Genomic DNA, 25,368 nt, shown 5'->3' on the forward strand with positions numbered 1-25,368 from the left:
AGAATAGTCCTCTAAACCCTTAAAGATCGGGAGTTATATGCCAACTTTTCTAAGTGTGAGTTCGGGTTGAATCCATAGCATTCTTAGGCCACATCGTGTCGGGCAAAGGAATTAGAGTCCATACTCAGATTATTGAGGAAGTACAGAATTTACCCAGACCCATATCCCCAACTGATATAAGGAGTTTCAGGGTGTTGGTAAGTTACTATAGAAGACTAGTTGAAGGGTTTTCATCTATTTCATTTGACTCAAAAGACAGCTAAGTTTCAATGGTCTGAAGCTATTGAGAAACTCTTTTAGGAATTGAAAACTCGGTTAACTACTGCTTTATTATTGACCCTCAAAGAGGGTACAGAGGATTTTGTCGTCTATTGTGATGCATAAAGAGTGGGGCTTGGTTATGTGTTAATCCAGAATAGTAAGGTTATACAATATACCTCTAGGCAACTTAAGATTCATGAGAGGAGCTACCCGAATCATGATCTCGAGTTGGGATCAGTAGTTTTTGCACTCAAGATATGGCGTCTCTATCTCTATAGTGTTCATTTGGATGTGCTCATTGACCAAAAGAGTCTCCAGTATGTTTTCAGTTAAAAGGAACTTAATCTCAGACAAAGGGATGGTTAGAGTGACTTAAGGATTACGAGATTAGTATTCTCTATCACCCAAGTAAGGCTAACATTGTTGTTGATGCCTTGAGGAGGTTGTCTATGGGAAGTACTGCTTATGTCGAGGAAGGCAAGAAAGAGTTGGCTAAGGAAGTGCACAAACTTACATATTTGGGAGTCTGTTTGTAAGATTCCAGTAAAGGTGGAGTCGTTGTGATGAGTGGGGCTGAATTGTCATTAGTGTCAGAAGTGAAGCAGAAGCAAGACAAATACCCCACCTTACTTGGACTAATGGAAAATGTTCATAAGCAGAAAATAATGACTTTTGAACAAGGGGGAGATGGTACGTTGAGATATCAAGGTAGATTGTGTGTTCCAAAGGTGGATGAGTTCCAAGAGAGGATCATGACAGAAGCTAATAGTTCCAGATATTCGATCCATCAGGGTTCCATAAAGATGTACCATGACTTGAGAGAAGTCTATTTGGGGAATAGTGTGAAGATGTGTATCGCAAATTTTGTTGCTAAGGGCCTAAATTGTCAGCAAGTCAAGGATGAACACCAAAGGCCATGTGGTGTGGCTCAGAGCATAGCTCTTCCAGAATGGAAGTGGGAGATGATTGATATGGAATTCATTATTGGCTTGCCACAAACTCGTATGAAGCATAATTCACTTTGGGTGACTGTAGATCGGATGACTAAATTATCCCATTTCTTATAAGTGAAGACTATCAATTCAACAAAAGATTATGCCAGTTTATACATTTGTGAGATAGTTCGATTTCATGGATTCCCGTTGTCCATCATTTCAGATATGGGTGCATAAGTCACCGCTCAGTTTTGGAAGTCATTTAAGAAAGGTTTGGGTTCAAAGGTAAGCCTTAGTACTCATTTTCTTCCTCAAACAGATGGTCAAGAGGAGTACACTATTCAGACCTTAGTGGATATGTTGACAACATATGTGTTGGATTTCAAAGGGAATTGGAATGAGCATTTGCCTCTTATAGTGTTTGCACCAATATTCAGATGGCTTCTTATAAGGCTCTTTATGAGAGAAGATGTAGATCTCCTATTGGTTGGTTTGAGGTTGGTGAAGCTGAGTTGATAGGGCCAGAGTTGATTCATCAATCCATGGAGAAGGTGAAGATAATTCAAGAGAGGTTGAGGACAGCGCAGAGTTGTCAAAAATCCTATACATATGTTAGAAATAGAGACTTGGAATTTGAGGTTGATGATTGGGTATATTTGAGAATTTTACCCATAAAGAGTGTTATGAGATTTGGTAAGAAAGGAAAGCTCAGTCCCTGATACATTGATCCTTACAGAATATCTAATATGATTAGTAATGATACTTATGAGTTAGAGCTACCACAAGAGTTAGCAACAGTACATTGATATTTCATATTTTCATGCTAAAGAAGTATTTGGGCGATCCTTCCCTTATTGTTCCTACCGAGAATATTGGTATCAAGGAAAGTCTATTTTATGAGGAGATTCTCATTTAGATCCTTGATCGTCAGGTTCACAAGTTGAGAACCAAAGAGGTTGCATCAGTTAAAGTCTTGTGGAAAAATTAGTTTGTTGAGGAGGGTACATGGGAGGCCAAGGAAGATATGAAGAAGAGATACCCTCATCAATTTTCCTCCAATTTAGTTCCAGTCTAAGGTATTAACTATTCCTAAAGTGATCATTCAAGTCAGTCCCTCCTTCAGTGTTTTGAGTTCATGAGTTTTATGTGTATTTTGCATTAAATTGGGTTGTTAAACATTTCCCTACCCTTTCCATTCTTAGTTCACCCAACATTCGAGGACGAATGATTCCAAGGAGGAGATATTGTAACGCCCCAAAAATTTCTAAGCTAAGGTTCAAACCATTCTTTATTTACAAGTAAGGTCGTATCATGTGATTCTTCAATTTATCTTAGGTGAAAAGTTCAATTCCTTAGTGTGGGAATGTAGTTGGATATGAATTAAGGTCACAAGAACCCCCTAGCACAAAGTTTAGTTGAAAGTTTCCTTACGAATTAAGTTTTGACATAAGATTCTACTTAGGTCAACTTGAAACGATCCTATCTCCTAGCAAGAAACTAATTAGGTAACCTATCACTTATCAAAATGAAGCTCAATCATTCCTCCTTCCAACACCGCCAATTTTTTCTCATTTCACTTTTGGAGTAAATAATTATGACTATTTTATCATAGACTACAACACTAGAGTTTGCTGAGTCAATTCCTACGAATTGCTTCTATGAACCGTAGAAATTTCGATGATTGTACTGTAAATTGGTAGAATACTTCACAGAAGTCAAATTCTGGGGTCGCATTCCAACGAATTCATCTACAACTCATACAAAATCCTACGGGTCATAGTTTGGACCCGTCGAATAAGTTTTTGAGCCTTAAATTAAATATGAATTACACGGATGGGGCCTATGGTCCATAGAATAAACCACAAATAGTAGATGAACCCATAAAAGGTTTTTGTTAGTTTTTAAGAGGGATAGTTCAGTCTTTTCCCACTCCTTCTAATCCTAAACCACAACGTTTTTACACCTAGTTAAGGGTTCAAACAGTGTTAATCAATCTTTTTACGTTCATTAACACTCCCCAAGTCTTAGAGCAAGGATCCAAGAAGAGAAAGCTAGGATTTTAAAGTTGATCTCTAAGTTTCCCCCAAGAACATCATTCTTTCAGGTATGTAAGGCTACTCATAGTGATGAATTGAATCCTTCCTCACGCCCTACGTCTACTTTCTATCAGTAAAGCATAATTTAGGGTTACATTCTTGGTTTTGATTATTCTTGAGATGAGTTTTGTTGTTGAGTTATGAGTAATATTTCTGATTTTTGAGTTGATATATCTTGCATTGACATTCTTGAGTTGATTGTTTTTCGGCATGAACTCTATTATTGAGTTATTATTGAGTTTTTATTATTGAGTTTTTATTGAGAATACTTTAACCAAACTATTTTTTCTTAAATTGTTTTTCATAAAGTAATGATGAGTTTTGAGTAGAGTTTAAAGAATAATTTGGAGTAAAGTATTAGGGGACTAATTGATTCCAAAATATATTGTTTTTTACATAAAGAATGAGAACTTTTATTTTCATAAAGAGTTAAAAGAGTTATTAGAGATAATTGAGACATTGCCTCTTAAAGAGGAGCTTTTGAGTAATTACCTCAAAACAGAGAAAGAGTATTTTTACTTGAGCATGAGTATATATTTATTGGGAGTAGTATTGAGCACCGATATGGGGATGAGTTCAGAAAACTCACATTCCTCATAAACCATCTAGCCAACATGGGTTAAGGATGTACTTTTTAGAAGACTCTTTATTTCTTTCGAGCATAGCTTGAGTTGATCCACTTAATTGAGATGTTCTATATCCCAACAAGGTATAGGACATTTCTAGCAGTGTGGACAAGACATTATATCATTACGTTGCTCATAGTGATGGTTGTTAGGTGCAGAATCTCCCAAATAGAGTTTAAAATGTATTTTTTCATCATATCACTTAATATGTTGAGTAGATGAGTAAGTATTGGTATAGTTTAAATGATTTCACTCCTTTATTTCTTTACATTCGGTTTAGTATATATCTATATCGATTGCAACCCTTTTATTCAATCATTTTGCTTTGACTATGTTACATACTTGTGCCTTCAGTGTACTGGTGTCATTCAACCTACATCTTTTTATCATGTGTTCATGATCATCAACATGTGCTTCATTGAGATCAATTTGCACTCCTAGTTAGTTTTTGATGAGCCTCCTTGATTTCTGGAGGTCTTCGCTTTTTTGTACGTTTTAGTTAGTTTCTTTTAAGTGTCGTGGGTCTTGTCCCGACATCCGTCTTTAACAATAGAGGCTTCATAGATAGTTGGTTTTGAGTATGTTTCTGGTGTTCCTTTGTTAAAATGTTTTTCAACTATTGTTGTTTTTAGAGTATTTTGAGACAGTTGAGTACTTTGAGATTAAATGGTTTAATTTTGTTTTAAAGCCTAATTTGGCTTGAGTTACTCTTCCGCTAAGTAGTTAGCCAGACCAAGGGTTCACTTGGGGATCAACAATGGTTCTCAAGTGTCGGCCATGTCCAGGGCATAGGCTCAGGTTGTAACATTTTCTTACCAATGTTAGTACATAAATTCGAGCTCTTTTTTTTAATATTTTCCATCCGGTGTCCAGCACCCAGATTGGTGCCCCTCTAAATTTGAATTCGTGCCGAAAAATCCTACATTAAGGGGTAAAGTGCTCCCTAACGAAGGAGACTCCATTCTCGGGGGGACTCGAACCCGAGAGCTTTGGTTAAGGATGAAAGATTACTTATCACTCTACCACAAACTCTTTTTCTTGATGCTACTCCCACACCAACTCCAATATTGCCTGCCATGGCACATTGCCCTAATGACTAGGATCCAAGTTGTGGAGGATGATACAAGCTTCGAAATTGCATAAGTCTCCAATATTCCCGATAAGTTTTGTTCCTTACAGTTATTCCATTCTAAAGTTTTGTCCTTTTTTTTTTTAGAAAAACGATTCTTTTCTTATTCATCTATTTTGTATTCTTTATCATATTACTTATTTCATCAATTGCTAGTTCTCTTTTCTCATTTTTTTGATAGAAATACATTCATCAGGAGACATTTTAAATTTTAAAAATATAGTAATACTATAATATTTATTTTACTAATTAAGTTTTCTTGTAAAAATTCATTGATGGGTTTCCTTTAATTTTATCTATTTGTGGAGTTCATATTTACATGGCATAAAAGTAAATTTTGTTTAACTATGTCAATTTTTTTAATGATAAATTTAGTTGAGTGATTTTATTGATACAAAACAAAGTTCGATGACTTTTCTAGATAAACTCTCAAGTTGAGTGACCTTAGATACCTTTTCAGATATTAACCAACTACATTGGTGATATTTAGACATACACTAGCTTTTCGCACACATTCAAAATTATTCTTGGAAAATAAGAGTCATTTTGAATAGGTTAATTGATAAGGATCAAAGGTATATAGTTTATATATTTCATTCGTTTATTGGTTTGTAACCTATACCTGCTTGATTTAGTGAAGTTTTTAATCTAAAATTTAAACTTGATTCTTCAGTACTAAAATAACATGTTTGACCTCATAAAAGAAATTTGTGGAGATAGAGAATTGATCAATTAATAGAAGAGTTTATTACTCAATGGCTCTTTTGGTCAATTCAAATTCTCTTCAATTAAAGAAATTCTAATTGTGTTGGACTAATTCTTTGCACTTGATGTGTCATTTTAAGTATCCATCTTATAAATTAATTAAGCAAACATCCAACGTAATCCTTGAACATACATGTGTAATGCACGTGAAGACAAATTTATAGACAAAACTTTTATTTTTTATTAAATTTTGTGACTAGTCAAACATGTCCAATAAGTTAAATTTTCTATGTCAAGTACATACCATGAGTTTCCAATTTTCTCATTGTTGCAGAAATACAAATGGCAGAAGGCAAATACGGTTGGAAAAAAAGTGGCAAGTGGAACGGGTCTTGTCAATACTTTTACAAATGTAATTATCATTGCAAGCACTACTATGGAGCTAATTATGACATCGGTAAGAAGTACAAACCATGGGGTCACAAATATTATTGGGCAAAATATGTTTGCTACTGCTACTCACCTTGCCACTACTAAGACACTTCCACTATCTCATGGCATGGCTTTGACTAAGAAGCTATCTATTTTATGTGTGTAGCAATATAATATGGCTGATTTATGTGTGTAAACTATTTTGGCCATGATTTGCGTTATGAACAATTGTATTGTTTGCTTTTCTATGATATTAATTGATGTGAACTAAGGTATTTTTTATATCAATATTTAGTGTGTATAGTATCATGCAGGGCTAACCTAAAATGTGTAATAACTATATGACTCGACATACATGTGTAAGGCACGTGAAGACAAATTTATAGACAAACATTGGGATGATAGCAAAAGTCGGATAGATTAGAAAATTTTGAAAATATCTAATTTCAAAATATTTTTCGTGTGAATAAGAGATTCATGCTAGTAACTAGAAGAAAAAAGGGAACCACTTCTTTTGGAGATATTTTAAAGCAAGTATAACACCCTACAATTTTTAAGGAAAGATTAAAACCATTCTTCATATACGTAAAGGCCATATCCAATTATTTATTATTTTTATGGGTATGCCAAGGCACATTCCATAGTGTGGGAAGTGTAACTATGTGGTTGAGGGTCACAAGGGACTTCTTGCACTAAGTCGAGTTCAAAACCTTTCTACTGATTAAGGTTTTTGCATGAGATCACACAAGGATAAACTACAAACGACCATAACTCTGAGATAGACTAATTTACCAAAGACGCTCCAACCTGGAAATGTGTGATGGATAGAGTGACGGCCCATCACAAGTGTAACGACCCGTCACACTTGACCAGTAGTGTCATTGTTTTGCAAGTTTTGATTATATATTTTAAATACTCATCTATTAAAGCTTCCGTGTATCCTATTGAGTTGTATATACCATAGCCAGCTAGGCCAAGAGTTCGCTTGGGGACCAACAATGGTTCTCGAGTGTCGGTCATGTCCAGGGTGTAGGTCCCGGGCGTGACACAAAATCATGTCAAGAACTAATAAGAATGACAATAAAAAATCTTGCAAAACATAAAAAGGAAATACAACAATCAAAATACATAATCATGAGTAAGTAAGTTCAAGAAATCATGCAATTGGATCATAAAAATGGCAAAATTGGAAGTGGGTTTAAAAACCCTAATTATGGAACTAAATTCATAAACATTTAGAAGTTTTGGACATGAGGATGAAAGAAATTGTTCATTGGTGTCCTACGTACCTTAGTAGAGAAGCTTGATGGAAGAATTTTGGTAGAAGAACCGCAACCTTGGTATTTTATGAAGTTCTTCAGCGTAGAATTTTAGGAGTAAATGAGAGGACTTAATTATGAAAAACTAATTTGCTACACGTTTATGGCCATTTAGATATACTTAAAGATTTTTTGGACAAAAATATCCCAAATATTACATAATTGGAGCTGCCCGACGAAATGTTATTCAAGTGGGCAGTGAGGTCCCCTTTCTCTCCATATCGAGGAGCCATCGCGGAACGGTTGTCAGGTTAAAGCATCTCTAGTAAATCAGTCATAATATCTTGCTCTAAACTCGAATTGATGCAATCTTGGCGGCGTTGAAAAGAATAGTCATAGACCTTTAGGGCTCGTTTGGTGTGAGGGATAAGCATAAATAGTCCTGGGATAAAATTTAGATGTCTTGTTTGGTTGACATGTTTGGGATAACTTATCCCACCATTTATAGCATAGTGATGGGATAAGTTATCCCATATACATGGTGGGATAAGTTATCCCAGGATAACTAACCCAGGATAGTTAATCTTGGGATAACTAGTTCCCAACTAAACGACCCCTTAGTTTCATACATTATGAGTCACTTAACTCTTTATAATCTAAAATATATAGTCATTTGAAGTTACTCTTACATGAACTCATGCGAAAACTTAGCCGATAGAAATGCATTGAACTGTGATTGGTGTTTGAGGTACCTTAGAACCCTAAACTACATACGATACACTTAATACACTTAATAGAGGACCTTAAAATAATGTAAAACTTAAAAATCATCAGATTCAGACTTATATGCATACGGAGGATGATTCGAATCTCTGCAAAGAAGTTGTGGGGCTTTACAAATTCCTTAACTACCAATTACAACTAAGTAACACACTTGTGATATGATATCATTTTATTGTTGCCAAAACAAGCCAATGATAAATGAAAATACGATTTTATATGTGTTAATTTTATAATCTATAACTTAACTATATGTTCTAACCTACTATACAACTTTATATTACAATTTGCCTTCGTAATAATAATATTTATATCAAATGCTAATCCATTAAAATGTAGTAATACTAATTTTGTAATAATTTACATGAAATATATATTAGCAATAATACAAATTTTATAATATTGTTTATATAAAAGTGAATGATTTTCTTACTTTTCAATTGGTGTCCACATAATAAGACAAGATCACCCATACTAATAAAACAGATTCAAATGTATGAATTATGAAAACTCAAAACACATACTACTCCTTGAAAATATAACTAGATTACACAAAAGAAAGTGAAAACTAAAATGTAGTGAAATTATGAAGTTTGGTAAATTTGTTTCCAAATCTAGAGAGGGAATGCAGCAAATGACCATATCCGGCAACAGATTTAACACAAAGTCACCTAACAACGAAAGCTCCACATTGAAAGAAGACACCTCCAAAATTCATATTCATAATTCACAGACATCTGATCAATATTCCTCCGAAATTTCATAGCTGCACAGTGAAAGAAGATATCAAAAGTTACAAGCATATTTCCTGACAATTATCTTCACTATGCATTCAGAAATTATGACATAGTTTTGAGTTTCATTATATAATCATCTCATACAAAAATAATTTAAACTTTCATATAACAAAGGTTGATCATTCATATTCTACATAAATTTAAGAAATTACTAAATTCAAAATTTACCAGTCTAAGCTATTTATGAAATCGATTATCTAAAAATATATAACCATATCCACTAATTAACTAGGGAAAGTGGGTAAACTGAACAAAATTTGTAGAGAAAACATGATAGTGTGTACAAGTTTTAAACTTTTCTCAACTCTATTTTAAAAATATTTTTCTATATAACTAAACATAGATACATGAGAAACTTGTTGGGGTTATTTGCCCTGATTTCTTACCATAAATAAGTTTTCCTTTTAGGAAAAGGTTTTAATATTTTGACTAGTCCTTTTCTTGTAGGAAAGGTTTTAGTACTCTATAAATATAGGCTTGTTCCTTCTAACTTAATTAGCATTCACAATGTAGTCCTAGGGTTTTGAGAGTTGCGGTTATGGGGGAGAGTTTTGTGTACCTCCTTGTATTCCGAGTGAATTGTTTGAGGTTGTTTCTCTCTATATTTTGTACTCTCATATTTATAGTGGATTGCTCATCTCCTTTGTGGACGTAGGTCGATTGACCGAACCACGTTAAATCTGTCTCTTTTGGTGTGTTTCTCGTTTGTCTTCTTACTCATGGTCTTTCGAGGTTTGCTTTGCTAGCTTCCGCGTTACACCTGCTTATTTCGGTCCTAACAAAACTACCTCAAGGTCTAAATTTTGGGAAACATAATGTCATTGGAACGATCTTTCCTCTGTAATAACTCCTCTATAATTTTCTTAGTATATAGTGAAATAAGATATTAAAAGTTGTAAGAATATTTACTGCAAAATATTTTAATTATGTATTAACAAGTTTTGATATAGTTACAAGTTTTGTTACTAAAAAATCTTATACAACATAAATTTAACATTATATAACAGAGGTCAATTATTTGTCTATAAAAATGTTAGTAATGTAATTAAAAATTTACCGATCAAATTATTTTTTAACTCGTTTACTTTCAAATATGCTACCATCGCCACTAGTTGACCAGTGGAGGGAAAATTGGTAAAAGATAGACAGAGAAAAGAAAAATAATAGTGTGTACAATTTTTCTTATTCTCAACTTTGTAAATATAGATATTGAATATAGAATATGTTGGTTTAGCATTTTAATATTACTATTTTAATATATTAATTTTCTTTACTTTGAGTTAAAAGAGTGTTAGTGGGCATTCTTACATTGCATCCGTTGGTGAGGCATATATGACATTACTCACCTATCAATGCACATAGGCATTATTGCCCATTATTTTTTGGTTACAAAAATGTTCCACTGAACGTTGGGTCAACACCTTGGGCAGTTTTGCATTTGCACGTTGGTGCATTTGTTGCCCACACAATTACTTCTCCAAATTATTCCTCCATTACACCTTGTAACCTATGTAACTCCTAAGATCATTATCTTCACTATTTATTACACCATTATCTTCCTATTCATTGCTAGGAAGACTTCTTCTAGTATAGATAGTGGTGGTCTTCGTTTGGTTTGGTACACACAACACATAAGAAAAATATAGAGTGAAAGAGTTAGTCAAAAAGAGAGTTCTTATTAGTTGAAGAGAGGTGTTCCTTTTTGTGGAGCTTTGGACTCAACTCTTGTCCAGAGTTGTTGAGTTATACTTTGTGAAGGCTGTTGTATCCTAGAGGGGACAAGTCAAAAGGACTACTACTGAACCAGTGAAAACATTTGTTGCAGTGGGCCTGAATCACTTTTAAAGAGAGTGAGATATCCGCGCCTCAGCCTGAAGAGATTTATTTTCTTCATATTTATTTTCAATTGTAATATTGTATTTTTGTTATCTTGTAAGTTTTCACTAACAATTTTAAGGAGATTTCATCATGGCTACAATTGAAAAAAATGCGGATGTCAAGATGGGAGACCTTAACAAGCCATTTCGGTTCAATGGTAATCATTTTAAGAGATGGAAAGGTAAAGTACTTTTCTACTTAAGTCTTCTCAATGTTTCTTATGTGTTAACTGAGAAGAATCCTAATAAAGTAGACATCACCTCTATGAATGATGATGAAACTATTTCTCATCTAGAGAATGTGGAAAAGTACGATGGTGATTTCTATAAGTGTTGGTATTATATTCTTAATTGTCTATCTGATAATTTTTATGATTATTATGATAGAACTAACTCTAGTGCAAAGAAAATTTGGAAAGCATTGCAGAGTAAGTATGATACCGAAGAGGCTGGAGCGAAAAAATATGCGGCTAGTAGATTTTTTCGTTTCCAAATAGTGGACAACAAATCAGTGGTAGACCAAGCTCAAGACTTTATAATGATTGTTGGTGAGCTAAGGTCTGAGGAGGTAAAAATTGGAGATAACCCTATTGTTTGTGGCATAGTAGATAAACTTCCACCTTCTTGGAAGGAATTTCAAAAAACTATGCGCCACAAACAAAAGGAAACCTCCCTTGAAACCTTGATAATGAAAATCCACATGGAAGAAGAGGCTAGGGGACAAGATGCACTTTTACAAATAGAAGAGAGCAACATCACAACGAAGGTAAATTTAATTACTTCAAATAATGCTACTCCTGAATCTCACAAAAATACATCTTTGAAGCCTAAGAAGAAAAATTCAAGAAAAATAATAGTAGACCTCCCAAGAAAAATAATGGTGAAAATAACCAAGTACAAAATCAACAAGCTCAAGACAAAGGACTATGCTTTGTTTGTGGCAAGAGTGGGCATATTGCTCGATTTTGCAGATTCCGGAAACGTGGTCCTAACCCTCAGGCAAACGTTACCGAAGAACCTTTTGTGGCGGTGATTACCGACATAAACATGGTTGAGAATGTTGATGGATGGTGGGCTGATTCTGGTGCAAATCATCATGTTTGACAAAGACTGGTTTAAGAAATATACTCATTTTGAGGAGTCCAAAACCATCATGCTTGGTGATGCTCACACTACTCAAGTGCTTGAAAAGGGAGATGTCGAATTGTGTTTTACTTTTTGAAGGGTATTAACTTTGAAAGATGTACTTTATACTCCTTCTATGAGGAAAAATTTGATGTCTAGTTTTCTTCTTAATAAAGCAGGCTTTAAACAAATTATTGAATCTGATCAATATGTAATAGTGAAAAAGGATATTTTTGTGGGGAAGGGGTATGCTTGTGATGGAATGTTTAAACTGAATGTTGAAATAAATAAAGTTTCTACTTTTGTTTATATGCTTTCTTCTACCAATTTTTGGCATGCTCGTTTGTGTCATATTAATGATCGTTAGGTTGGAATCATGAGTAGTTTAGGATTAATTCCAATGATTAAAAAGAATTTTGAAAAGTGTGAGACTTGTAGTAAAGCCAAAATCACTAAAAGACCTCATTTTCAAGTTGAAAGAAAAACTGATTTGTTAGAATTAGTTCATACCGATATTTGTGAACTTGGTGAAATTTTAACTCGTGGAGGTAATAGATATTTTATCACTTTCATTGATGATTTTTCTAAGTTTACATATGTTTACTTGATGAAAAATAAAAGTGATGCTTTTGAAAATTTCAAAACTTATCTCCATGAGGTTGAAAATCAGTTTGGAAGAAAAATAAAAAGAATTAGAAGTGATAGAGGCCGTGAATATGAGTCAAATGAGTTTAATTCTTTTGTTAGATCATTAGAATAATTCATGAAACTACTCCTCCTTACTCTCCTTCATCTAATGGAGTAGCGGAAAGGAAAAATAGAACTTTGGTTGAATTAACTAATGCCATGCTTATTGAGTCACATGCACCTTTAAATTTTTGGGGTGAAGCTATTTTAACTGCTTGTTATGTGTTGAATCGTGTGCCTCATAAAAAAACTAAATTGACACCTTTTGAATTGTGGAAAGGTGACAAGCCAAGTTTGGAGTTGTCTAGCCTTTGTGAGGCAAATGGATCCCAAGATTACAAAATTGGGTAAGAAAGTTACTACTTGTGCTTTTCTTGGTTATGCTTCAAATAGTACAGCCTATAGATTTTTTAATCTTGAAGATAATATTGTGATAGAATCAGGTAATGCTATTTTTCATGAAAATAAGCTTCATTTTGATTCTAAAAATAGTGGGGGTCAAAAGATTGAACAAAATATTTTGTCACTACCTAGTTCTTCTACTTCTACTTTAAAAAATAAAGAAACTGATTATTTTGAGTTAAGAAGAAGTAAAAGAACTAGAGTAGAAAAAGATTTTGGTCCTGATTTTTATGTGTTTAATGTTGGAGATGACCCTCTCACTTTGAAAGAAGCATTATCTTCACATGATTCTATATTTTGGAAAGAGGCTGTAAATGATGAAATGGAATCACTGATTTCTAATAAAACTAGGAAGTTAGTTGATTTACCACCGGGTTGTAAAACTATTGGTTGCAAATGGGTCTTAAGAAAAAAGTTGAAACCGGATGGATCTATTGATAAATACAAGGCTAGGCTAGTTGCAAAAGATTTTAAACAACTAGAAGGCCTAGAATTTTTTGATACTTTTTCACCGGTAACAAGAATTACATCCATAAGACTTTTAATTGCTATGGCTGCAATTTTTGATTTGCAAATTCATCAAATGGATGTAAAAACTGTTTTTTTAAATGGAGACCTAAATGAGAAAATTTATATGGATCAATCCGAGTCTTTTGTTGAAGCAGTCCAAGAAAGCAAAGTATGTAAACTTACTAAATCCCTATATGGCTTGAAACAGGCACCTAAGCAATGGCATGAAAAGTTTGATTCTTGCATGATTGAAAATGGTTTTAAAACAAATGAGTGTGATAAATGTATATATCATAAGTCTTGGAATAATTCACATGTGATTATTTGCCTATATGTTGATGATTTATTGATCTTTGGTTCTAACATGAATGTTATTGATGAAGCTAAAAGTATTCTTAGATGTCATTTTGATATGAAAGATCTTGGTGAGGCAAATTTTATTTTTGGAATAAAAATAACAAGAACACGTGATGGAATTTTCCTTGACCAGTCACATTATGTTGAGAAAATTTTGAAAAAATATAACTTTTTTGCAAGCATGTTGCTACTCCTTTTGATTCAAGTGTTCACTTATTTCCGGTTGAAAGTGAAAATGATGTAATAAATCAAAAGGAATATGCTAGCATAATCGAAAGTTTGAGATATGTGACTGATTGTACTAGGCATGATATTGCATATGCAGTAGGAGTACTTGGCAGGTTTACAACCAAGCCAGGTAATGAACATTGATATGCTCTAACAAGAGTTATGAGATATTTAATTGGAAAGAAAAATTGTGGTTTGTTTTATAAAAAATATCCTGCTGTACTTGAAGGCTTTTGTGATGCAGATTGGAACACTTTATCAGGTGATTCATGTTCTACCACTGGTTATGTCTTTACTTTAGGTGGTGGTGCTATTTGTTGGAGATCAAAAAAACAAACTATAATTGTTAACTCTACCATGGAGGTTGAACTAATTGCTTTAGCTTCAACTAGTGAGGAAGCGAATTGGTTAAGAGATTTATTATTTCAAATACCTTATTTTGAAAAACCAATTCCTCCTATTTTAATTCATTGTGGTAGCACCGCTGCGATTGGTAGAGTTCAAAACCGTTATTACAACGGTAAATCCAGACCTATAAGGAGGAAACACAGTAATGTAAGATCATATTTGACAAATGGTACCATTAATGTTGATTATGTCAAATCTTGTGATAATCTTGCAGATCCTCTTACTAAGGCCTTAACAAGAGAAAAGGTCTGGAGCACATGGAGGGGGATGGGATTGAAGCCTACAAATCCTTGAGTCATATATGAAGAAACCCAACGTGGGGACTAGAGATCCTATAACCAAGTTCAAAGGGAAAAACTAATCATATGATGATTTGTTGTGAAAAAAATGCACTATCTTTTTATTTCCCTCCCTATGATGTGAGTGCATTGTTTCCTGTAGTTTGTGAAGGTTGAGTTGATAAAAATCTTAATGAATATTTGTTGCCCATATGGGTAGAGTGTTAAGCTTACAGGAGCACTCTCGACAGATTTCACCTATGTGATGTGTGGAAGTAGGTCGCTTCCTATGCGAATTGGGCTTATTCTCAAAAGCACTCATGAAACCGGGATAGCACATGGCCATAACGTGCTGGCTTTAAAGCTCATGTCAACACCTTGATTATTATGTGTGAGCAGTGATATTTTATTTCCCTTAAGCAGTCATAGTTCAAGTCTGAGACCACTATGACTCTGGAATAAAAGTTATTGTTTCACTAAGTGGAGGTTCAATGCAGAGCACACCTTCATTATGCATAGTAGTCTCCATTCAGCTGATAGACTCTCTTGATTAATATTATGAGTGGGGGATTGTTGGTTTAGCATTTTAATATTACTATTTTAATATATTAATTTGCTTTACTTTGAGTTAAAAGAGTGTTAGTGGGCATTCTTACATTGCATCCGTTGGTGAGGCATATATGACATTACTCACCTATCAATGCACATAGGCATTATTGCCCATTATTTTTTGGTTACAAAAACGTTCCACTGACCGTTGGGTCAACACCTTGGGCAGTTTTGCATTTGCACGTTGGTGCATTTGTTGCCCACACAATTACTTCTCCAAATTATTCCTCCATTACACCTTGTAACCTATGTAACTCCTAAGACCATTATCTTCACTATTTACTACATCATTATCTTCCTATTCATTGCTAGGAAGACTTCTTCTAGTATATATAGTGGTGGTCTTCATTTGGTTTGGTACACACAACACATAAGAAAAATATAGAGTGAAAGAGTTAGTCAAAAAGAGAGTTCTTATTAGTTGAAGGGAGGTGTTCTTTTTTGTGGAGCTTTGGACTCAACTCTTGTCCAGAGTTGTTGAGTTATACTTTGTGAAGGCTGTTGTATCCTAGAGGGGACAAGTCAAAAGGACTACTGCTGGACCGGTAAAAACATTTGTTGCAGTGGGCTTGAATCTCCTTAAAGAGAGCGAGATATCCGCGTCTCAGCCTGAAGAGATTTATTTTCTTCATATTTATTTTCAATTGTAATAATGTATTTTTGTTATCTTGTAAGTTTTCACTAACAATATACTATTACTGGAGATAAGTAGATGAAAATTACCTGAGGTTCCAAATCCGCGAAAGAATTACAGAGACTGAATGGACTTTTATCTACAGTAATATCACCATGATTGTTTTGCTACATAGTTAAATAAGACACCAAAAGTTGTAAGTACATTTCATGAAAAAAAAATTCACACAATTTATTCACAAGTTACTATATATAATTTTGATATTTAAATTTGGATTATCTTACTCAATACATATTTAACCAGTCATATAATAAAAGTTGGGCATTTGTACAGTACAAAAAGGTAAGTAAAAATTAATTAATCAAAATTATTCCAAAATTCTTTCACCTCAAAATACAATCATCTCAACTAATTAACTAGAGTAATGAAAGTGGGTAGAAAGAACAGAGTTGTTCGGACGGTAACCATCACTCGAATATTACTAATGAAAAGAAAAATGACAGTGTGTGCAAAAATATTTAATTAATAAAACTTTATGATAAGAACATTTTTAGAACACAATGCTCTATTATCAAACATAGGTCTATGAGAAACTACCTCAAGTTCTGAATGTGAAGCATTACAGTTGAGTTGGAAGGATCCTTCCTCTGTAGTAATACCTCTGTGATTGTCTTGCTACACATTGAAATAAAACTCTAAAAGTTGTAAGCATAGTTATCGTCAATTATTTGCGCTATATATTCACAGTAATGATATAGTTTGTAGTTTCTTTATCAAATTATTCTATGCATCACAAAATTAACCTTTCATATAACAAAAGTTGATCATATGTTTTCTACAATAATTTAAGTAATAATTAAATAAAAAATTAACCAATCAAATTACAACATTTTTATTTCTCTCAACTTTGCAAGTATATTTTTAAATTATATTAATCTATGACCAAACATATGGATATGAAAATTTACCTGAGGTTCTGAATTTGGGAGAACATCACAGAGATTGAACAATATTTCATCTACAGTAATATCACCATAATTGTTTTGCTACATAGTGAAATAAGACACCAAAATTGTAAGAGCGTTTCATAAATAACAACTAGTGAACCAAAAAATAATAGTGTTTACAAATATTCTTAATTAATAGAAGTTTATTGTAATTAAATTTTCTGAACATAATCCACTATTATCAAACATAGGTAAAATCTCCCTAATTTTCTTGCTACACATTGAAATAAGATATCAAAAGTTATAAGTATGCTTACTGATAATTATTTGAACTATGTATTTACAGGTTATGTCATTATTGAATTATTTTATCTATCATAAAATTAATGATTTTCATATAACAAGAGCCGTTCATATATGTTTTACATAAAATTAAAAATTAACCAGTCAAATTGCTTGGGAACCCTTTCACCTCGAACAAATATCTTAAATTTATGCTCTAAAACATCTAAGAACAACTAAATTGAAGTTAATATGCCAAACTGTTAGGAAAATGCATTTATCTCAAAATATAAAATCATCTCTACTAATCAATTGGGGAGGAAAAGTTGTTAAAAGGATAATAAAGTGAAGAGAAAAATGATAGTTATACAAACTTTATTAATTTTTTTTTATTTAGTGAATTATCTATTCAAAGTATAATATTCGTTGACTAGACATAAATATATCAAAAGCTACCTCAAATTCCAAATTGGGGGAGAGGTATTGGTGCTGGGACGATATTTCCTCTGTAATAACATCATAATTTTTTTTCTATACAACAAAATAAGACATCAAAAGTAATAAGTACATCCAGTTAAGTTATTTGTGAACTTGTTTACCTCAAATGCACTATTATCTTCACAAATTAATTGGTGGAGGAAAAGTGGGTGAAATGAACAATAAATGATGAAGAGAAAAATAATAGTGTGTACAATCTATATTTATTCTCTCAACTCTATAAGTATATTTTTAGGATATAGTATTTTATGACCAAATATATGTATATAAAAATCTATATGAGGTTCTAAACTCGAGAAAAGTCACAAATTATTATAACCCGATAAAAAAAGAGTAATAACAGGTCCCCGTACATCAGAGTGAACCAACTCAAATAGTACACTACAATGACAAGATCCTTCAGCTACAGTAATACCATTGTAGTTATTTTGCTAGATAGTGAAATCAGTTTTAGGTACATTTCATAAAACTATTTTCACAATATTTATTGCAAGTTAGGATGTAATTTTAATATTTAATTTTAAATTATTTTATTCAACACATATTTAACCACCCATATAACAAAAGTTGATCATTTGTACTCTACAAAAGGATAAGAAAAAAGTAATTGAAAGTTGATCATTCATATTATTTAGAAACTTTATCACCACAAAATGTACATTAATCTCAACTAATTAACTAGATGAGTGAAAGTTGATAAAAGCAACTAGTAAAGAGAAAATTGATAGTATGCACGAAAATTATTAATTCATAGAATTTAATCGTAAATACATTTTTGAAGTTGTGAGTGCTATTCTAAAATATTGGTATATGTGAAACTACCTCTACTTCTTGATTTAAGGGACTATAGTGAAGTTGGAAGGATCTTTCTGTAGTAAAATCTATATAATTTTCTTGCTATACATTAAAATAAGATATCAAAACTATCAAGCATATTTACTGATAATAATTTTTGCATTATGTATTCATAAGTTATGGTATAACTTTGAGTTTCATTATCGAATTAACTTATACATCACAAAATTTACCTTTCATATAATAAAAGTCGATCATGTGTGTTCTACAACAATTTAAGAAATAATTAAATTAAAAATTAACAAGTCAAATTGCTTAGTAATTTTTTTTATTTCACTTCAAAATATACAATTATCTCCATAATTAATTGAAGGACCGAAAAAGAATAAAAAGGACAGATAATGAAGAGGAAGAGAAAGATGATAGTGAGTATAATTTCTATTATTTCAGTTTAACTTTAAAATTATATCTTTAGAATAAAATATTCTACTTCTAGACATTGATATATAAGAAAAATACCTCAAATTCTGAATTTAGAGGAACATTATGCAGATGGAGTGGTCTATCCTCTGCCGCAATACATGTGTAATTTTCTTGCTGTATAATAAAATTGAACATTAGAAGTTGTAAGCATATTTACAAAATTACATTTTCAAGATATGTATTTACGGTTTATGATATAGTTTAATTCTCGTTTTGAATTGTCTTTATTTCATACATGTTTGATCATTCCATTATCAAAAGTTGATTAATTTTATTTTATAAAAACATAAGAAATTACTTATTGAAATTTAGCCTGCCAAATTAAATCCTTTCACTTAAAAATATACAATCATCTTCACTCATTAACTAGAGGGAGGGAAAAAGTTTTAAAAGAGAGTATAAAACCATGAAGAGAAAAATGATAATATGTACAAGCTTGATTAATTTGTTCAACTATAAGAAATGCTTCTTCAAAACATAATGTCCTATAATCAAACAAGCAAATGTATATGAAAAACTACCTCCAGCTCTTTATGAAAAATACAATGGAGGAATGAAGAGTCTTCTGCAGTAAAACATCCATAATCTCCTTGCTGCATAGTAAAATAAGACATCAGAAGTACTAAGAATTTATACCGAAAGTGATATAGTTTTATATTTCATTATTTTATACAATAATAATTTAATATTTTATATATAAAAAAAATTGGAACTTATGTTCTACAAAAATTAACATGCCAAACTATTTGAGAAATCTTTTCATCTCAAAATATAAAATCATCTCTACAAATTAATCGGGGAAGAAACTCAGGTAAAAGAATCGTAGAATGCAGAGAAAAATAATACTGTGGACAAACATATTTAATTTTCTTTAACTCTATAAATTATATATTTAAGATACAATGATCGTTGACTAAACATAACAAAAAAAAAAACTACCTCAAATTCTGAACTGGGGAAAATGTTTTGGTGTCGAAACGATGTAGCTTGAATTATTTGTGAATTCATTTACCTCAAAATGTATCATTATCTTCACAATTAACTAGTGGAGGAAAAGTGGGTGCAACGAACAGTACGTAGATAATGAAGATAAATATAATTGTGTGTACAATTTTTGTTTATTCTCTCAATTCTATAAGTATATTTTTAGATATAGTATTTTATGACCAAATATAAGTATACAACAAAATTACCTGAGGTTCTGAACTCGAGAGAACATTACAAAAACTGAACGATCTTTCATCTGAAGTAATATCATTGTAATTGTTTTGCTACATAGTAAAATAAACACCAAAAGTTGTAAGTATATTTCATGAAAACTATTTTCACACTATTTTTTCACAAGTTAGGATTTAATTTTGATATTCAATTTCGAATTATCTTATTCAACACATATATAAACACTCATTTAACAAAAGGAATTCATTTTTACACTACAAAAAGGTAAGAAAAAAGTAAATTAAAAATTAATCAATCATAGTATTTAGAAACTTTGTCACCTCAAAATACACGATCATCTCAACTAATTAACTAGAGGAGTGAAAGTGGATAAATAGAATAACAAGTAAAGAGTAAAATAATAGTGTATACAAAGATTCTTAATTTTAGAACTTCATCATAAATGTATTTTCAGAATATAATATGCTATTATCAAACATTGGCATAAGTGAAACTACCTCAACTTCTGAATTTGAGGAATTATAAATAGTTAAGTTGGAAGGACCCCTCCTCTGTAGTAATACCTATATAATTTTCATGCTACACATTGAACTAAGGCATCAAAAATTATAAGCATATTTACTAATTATAATTTTTGCTCTATGTGTTCATAAGTTATGGTGTAGTTTTGAGTTTTATTATCTAATTATCTTATACATCACAAAATTTACCTTTCATACAATAAAAGCCGATCATCTGTGTTCTACTAAAATTTAATAAATAATTGAATTAAAAATAACTAATTAAATTTTTTGGAAACCTTTTCACCTCAAAACATAATAGTGTGTAAAACAACTTTGTTTATTCTCTCAACTCTATAAGTATATTTTTAGAGTGTATTATTCTATGATAAAAAATAGTCAGATTAAAAAATGTTTGAGGTTTTATATTCGATACAAAAATTGAAGGATTTTTCATCTTCAGTAATATCACAATAAGTTTTTTGGTACATAGAAAAATAAGTTACCAGAGATTACAAATATTGTTAATTCATTTAGTTTTATAATTGTATTTTCAAAATTAAATGTTCTATTTTCAAATATAAATATACAAGAAATAATCTCATGTTTCAAATTTGGGAAATCATAATAGAGTTGAAATGATACTTTCTCTAAAGTAACTTGGAACAATTCTTCCTTTGTAGTAACACCTCCATAATTTCTTAGCTATGCATTGAAATAAGACAATAAAAGTTATAAAAATATTTACTGATAATTATTTACACTATGTATTTATAAGTTATGATCTAATTTTTGAGTCATTATTAAATTATTTTATACAACACAAATTTAATTTTTTATATAAAAAAACTCAATCATTTGTGTTCTACAAAAATATAAGAAATGATTAAATTTAAAATTAACCAGGCAAATTACTCGAAAATCCTTTCACCCCGACCAAAATATGTACAATCATCTCATTATATAACTAGGGGAGAAGAAGAGGGTAAAGTGGAAAGATAATGAAGAGAAAAATGAAAGTATGTATAAACTTTATTATTTTGGTTAACTCTAAAATTATAATAAAATATTCTATTAAAAACAAAGGTATATGAAAAATTACATCAGGTTCCGAATTTGGAAGAACATTACGGAGATCGAATGGTCGTTTCTCTAATGTAATACCTTCATAATTTTCTTGCTACATATAAATATAAGACACCGAAAATTGTAAGTAAATTTAGTGATAGTTATTTTAACACTTTATTCGCAACTTATGATATAATTTTAATCGTCAATGTTGAATTATCTTATTAACGATATATTTATTCTTTCATTAAACAAAATCCAATTATTTATGTTCTAAAATATATAAGAAACAAGTAATTAAAAGTTATCCAATCATATATTTACAATCCTTTAACCTCAAACTATATTATCATCACCATTAATTAACTAGGCAAGGAAACGTAGGTAATAGGAATAATAGTGAAGAGAAAAATGATACTGTGTACAAACTTTCTTAATATGCTTAACTCATTAAATCACATTTTTAGAATATACTTCTATATGAAAAAATGTAGGTATAGAAAATATTACTCCAAGTTTTGAATGTAGTAGAATCATAATGGAGCAGGAACTATATTTCCTCTTTAGTAACACCTTCAAAATTTTCCTATTACATAGTGAAATAAGACAATGAATTGTTAAACAAATTTACGAATAATTATTTTCACTATGTATTCATATGTTATGATATAACTTTTAGCTTCTTTAATGGATTATCTTAAACAAGTGTGGCCTTTCATATAACTAAAGTCAGTAGTTTGTGTAGTAAAAAAAATATAAGAAACAAATCAATTGAAAATTAACTAGCCAAATTATTTGAGAATACGTCAACCTTAAAATATATAACCATCTATACAAATTAATAGCTAGGAGAACGGAAGGAGGTAAAAATATAGAAGTGAAGAGAAAAATGATAGTTTGTATAAATTTTCTTATTTTTCTGAAATCTGTAATTATATTTTTTAGAATAAAATATTCTATGACCAAATATAGGCATATGAAAAATCACCACAGATTTCATTTTCAAAGAAATATTATGGAGACACGACAATTTTTACTTGTAGTAATAGCGCCATAATTTGTTTGTACCCAATAAAATAAGACATCAAAAATTTTAAGAACATTTACAAAATATTTTTACAACATGTATTCGCATGCTATGTTATAGTTTGATTTTCATTGTTGAGATTATCATTATTCCATACATTTTTAACCTTTTCTATAATAAAAGTTGATTATTTTATTCTACAAAAATGTAAGAAATGACTGTTGAAAATTAACAAGATAAATTGAACCATTTCACCTTAAAGTATACAATCATCTAATTCATTCATTAACTCGAGGGAGGAAAATGTTTTAAAAGAATATGAAGTGAAGAGAAAAATTATAATATATATGAAGCTGCTTAACATTCAATTCTAAAAATTGCACTTTCAAAACATGATGTTTTATGATCAAACAAACACATGTATATGAGAAACTACCTCATATTCTTGATTCAGAAAAATATTTTGGAGAAATGAACATTCCTCTTTAATAGAACTTCCATAATCTCCTTGTTGCACAGTAAAATAAGACATCAAAAGTTGTAAGCATTTTTATTGACAATTATTTTAAATATTTTCTTGTAGGTTATGGTATAACTTTTATTTTCATTATTGGATTATTTCAGTGCAAATTTAACTTTGCATGCATATAACGAAAATCAATCATTTATGTTCTGAAAAAATGTAAGAAATTACAAAATTAAAATTAATAATTCAAATTTTTAAGAACCCTTTGACCTCAAAGTATACCACCATCTCTACTCCTTGATCGGAGGAAGGGAAAGTGGAAAAAATAACAGAAAGTAAAGCTAAACAAAATGATTGTATGTTTGAATTGCTTAATTCGCTTTAAAATTTTAAACTGCATTTTCAGAACATCATGTTTAATGATAAAACACAATTATATAGTAAAGTCTTGATGGTAAAATTAAGATGACATACTCTAAACTAGTGTAGGTCTAGTCCATGAAAAAAGACTTGTAGGTCTAGTCCATAAATTAAGCTAAGAATTATTTTCATCTCATTCTTGTTTTGCTTCAATGTGTTAAGTTTGTGGAGTAAATTGTACACTAAAAATCATCAAATTAATGCTTTAGAAAGATTGCAAACTTCTTGAACTTAAAGAATACCAGAAAATAAATACGAACAAATCTAAAAAAATTAAAAAACGTACCATATTAGAAGATTGAACATTCAGTTGGCTTCCAGAAATAATTGGAGTAAGTTCGGTTGAATGTGGTATAGAATAAACATTGTCCAACATAGCAAAGCCATCTACTGTAGTACTAGTTCCTCCATTTCTAGTACTTTCATAACTCTCTTGTAAAGTGGATAACTCTACTGAAGCCTCTCCAAATCCAATATGATGAGACTTTTGATTTACATGACGGCACAATATTCTTGCCAATTCTTTCTCCCTTTGACTAAACTGGGAGACTTGATGATCAACCTCTATAGCATGATCAACAAAATTCGAATTTTCTATCATAAGTTGTTGAACTCTAGTTGAAATATTGTTAGTTGCTTTCCTTGTGGATAATTCGTTAGCATTACTAAATGTGATTTTACTCACATTTGAAACCAACTCTGAACTATTGTTCTTTTCCAAGCCCATACGATATTTCTACAAAGTTTGTAAGCACGAGAATGATTACTTTGTTCTAACAATAAAAAAAATAATTATACAATTTTTTTCTTTATGTAAATTTCTATACAATGTTTATCTGACTTTGAAAATTTATTTTATCATGGAATTTCTAACATGAGCATAAATTAATATAACCATAACTTTCAAATTTCATAGCTTTTATTCAAGAAAATGCTTAATATCTCATATATATGGATACTTGAGTTCCATTTAAGAGAAGTTACAATATTCAATGGATTGAAAATAATACACACTTCAAACTTTGATTTAGATATCAAACATCCCCTAAACTTTGCATAATAGACATTCTCTAACCACCACCTCACCTTTATTTCATGTCATCTCTATTTTACCCTCAACATTTCAATAATTCATTTATGTAATATTTTTCATTTACAAAATCTAAGGCTACTCATTTATGATTGCTATTTTAATATAATATTGCATGCATTAAATATATGTTCTATCGTTGTGGTAGTCCTCAAAATTTATATAATTAGATGGAATTTGTCGGGATGAGATTAGATGAAAATTTCCGATTATAATAGTTTTTAGGAAAAAATAATATGTTATAGGGTTTGAGAGTCATTTGTGATTCTTTAGTTGAGGTTTGATTGTTTTGATCCTAGATTATATTAATTAGTGGGAGGGGTTAGTGAGCGATAAAAACTTTCGAAATGAAAGTTAGATTAAGGGTGTGTTTGGTATGAAGGAAAATATTTCCGGAAAATGTTTTTCAATTTTCTCATGCTTGGTTGGGCTAAATGTTTTGGAAAATGTTTTCCAAATCAACTCATTTTCCTCAAAT

The 25,368-nt window shown here is 31.1% G+C and overlaps 2 protein-coding genes across 2 annotated transcripts in view; one reads left to right on the plus strand and one right to left on the minus strand.

Annotated features, from left to right (window-relative positions):
* Window positions 1-1,013: 1,013 nt before the first annotated feature.
* LOC125877520 (uncharacterized) lies at window positions 1,014-1,915 on the plus strand. Its single transcript, XM_049558791.1, has 2 exons — window positions 1,014-1,286; window positions 1,634-1,915. The coding sequence occupies exons 1-2, from the start codon at window positions 1,014-1,016 to the stop codon at window positions 1,913-1,915; spliced, it is 555 nt and encodes a 184-aa protein (XP_049414748.1).
* Window positions 1,916-23,963: 22,048 nt separating this feature from the next.
* LOC125876847 (two-component response regulator ORR26-like) overlaps window positions 23,964-25,368 on the minus strand; it is a 5,485-nt gene continuing 4,080 nt past the window's right edge. Inside the window, exon 5 of the mRNA XM_049558104.1 lies at window positions 23,964-24,536. Within this exon, the coding sequence (XP_049414061.1) occupies window positions 24,006-24,536 (531 nt within the window). The 3' untranslated portion in view covers window positions 23,964-24,005. The remainder of the gene's footprint in view (window positions 24,537-25,368) is intronic.

The sequence above is a fragment of the Solanum stenotomum genome, chromosome 9, assembly GCF_019186545.1.
Source record: "Solanum stenotomum isolate F172 chromosome 9, ASM1918654v1, whole genome shotgun sequence".
Classification (NCBI taxonomy): domain Eukaryota; kingdom Viridiplantae; phylum Streptophyta; class Magnoliopsida; order Solanales; family Solanaceae; genus Solanum; species Solanum stenotomum.

What these genes read in the sequence shown, in the direction of transcription:
- LOC125877520 (XM_049558791.1), top strand. Translation starts at nt 1,014, where the DNA reads ATGACAGAAGCTAATAGTTCCAGATATTCGATCCATCAGGGTTCCATA. An exon ending in TGAAGCATAATTCACTTTGG is followed by an intron (nt 1,287 to 1,633) that starts GTGACTGTAGAT and finishes ACCAATATTCAG; the next exon opens with ATGGCTTCTTATAAGGCTCT.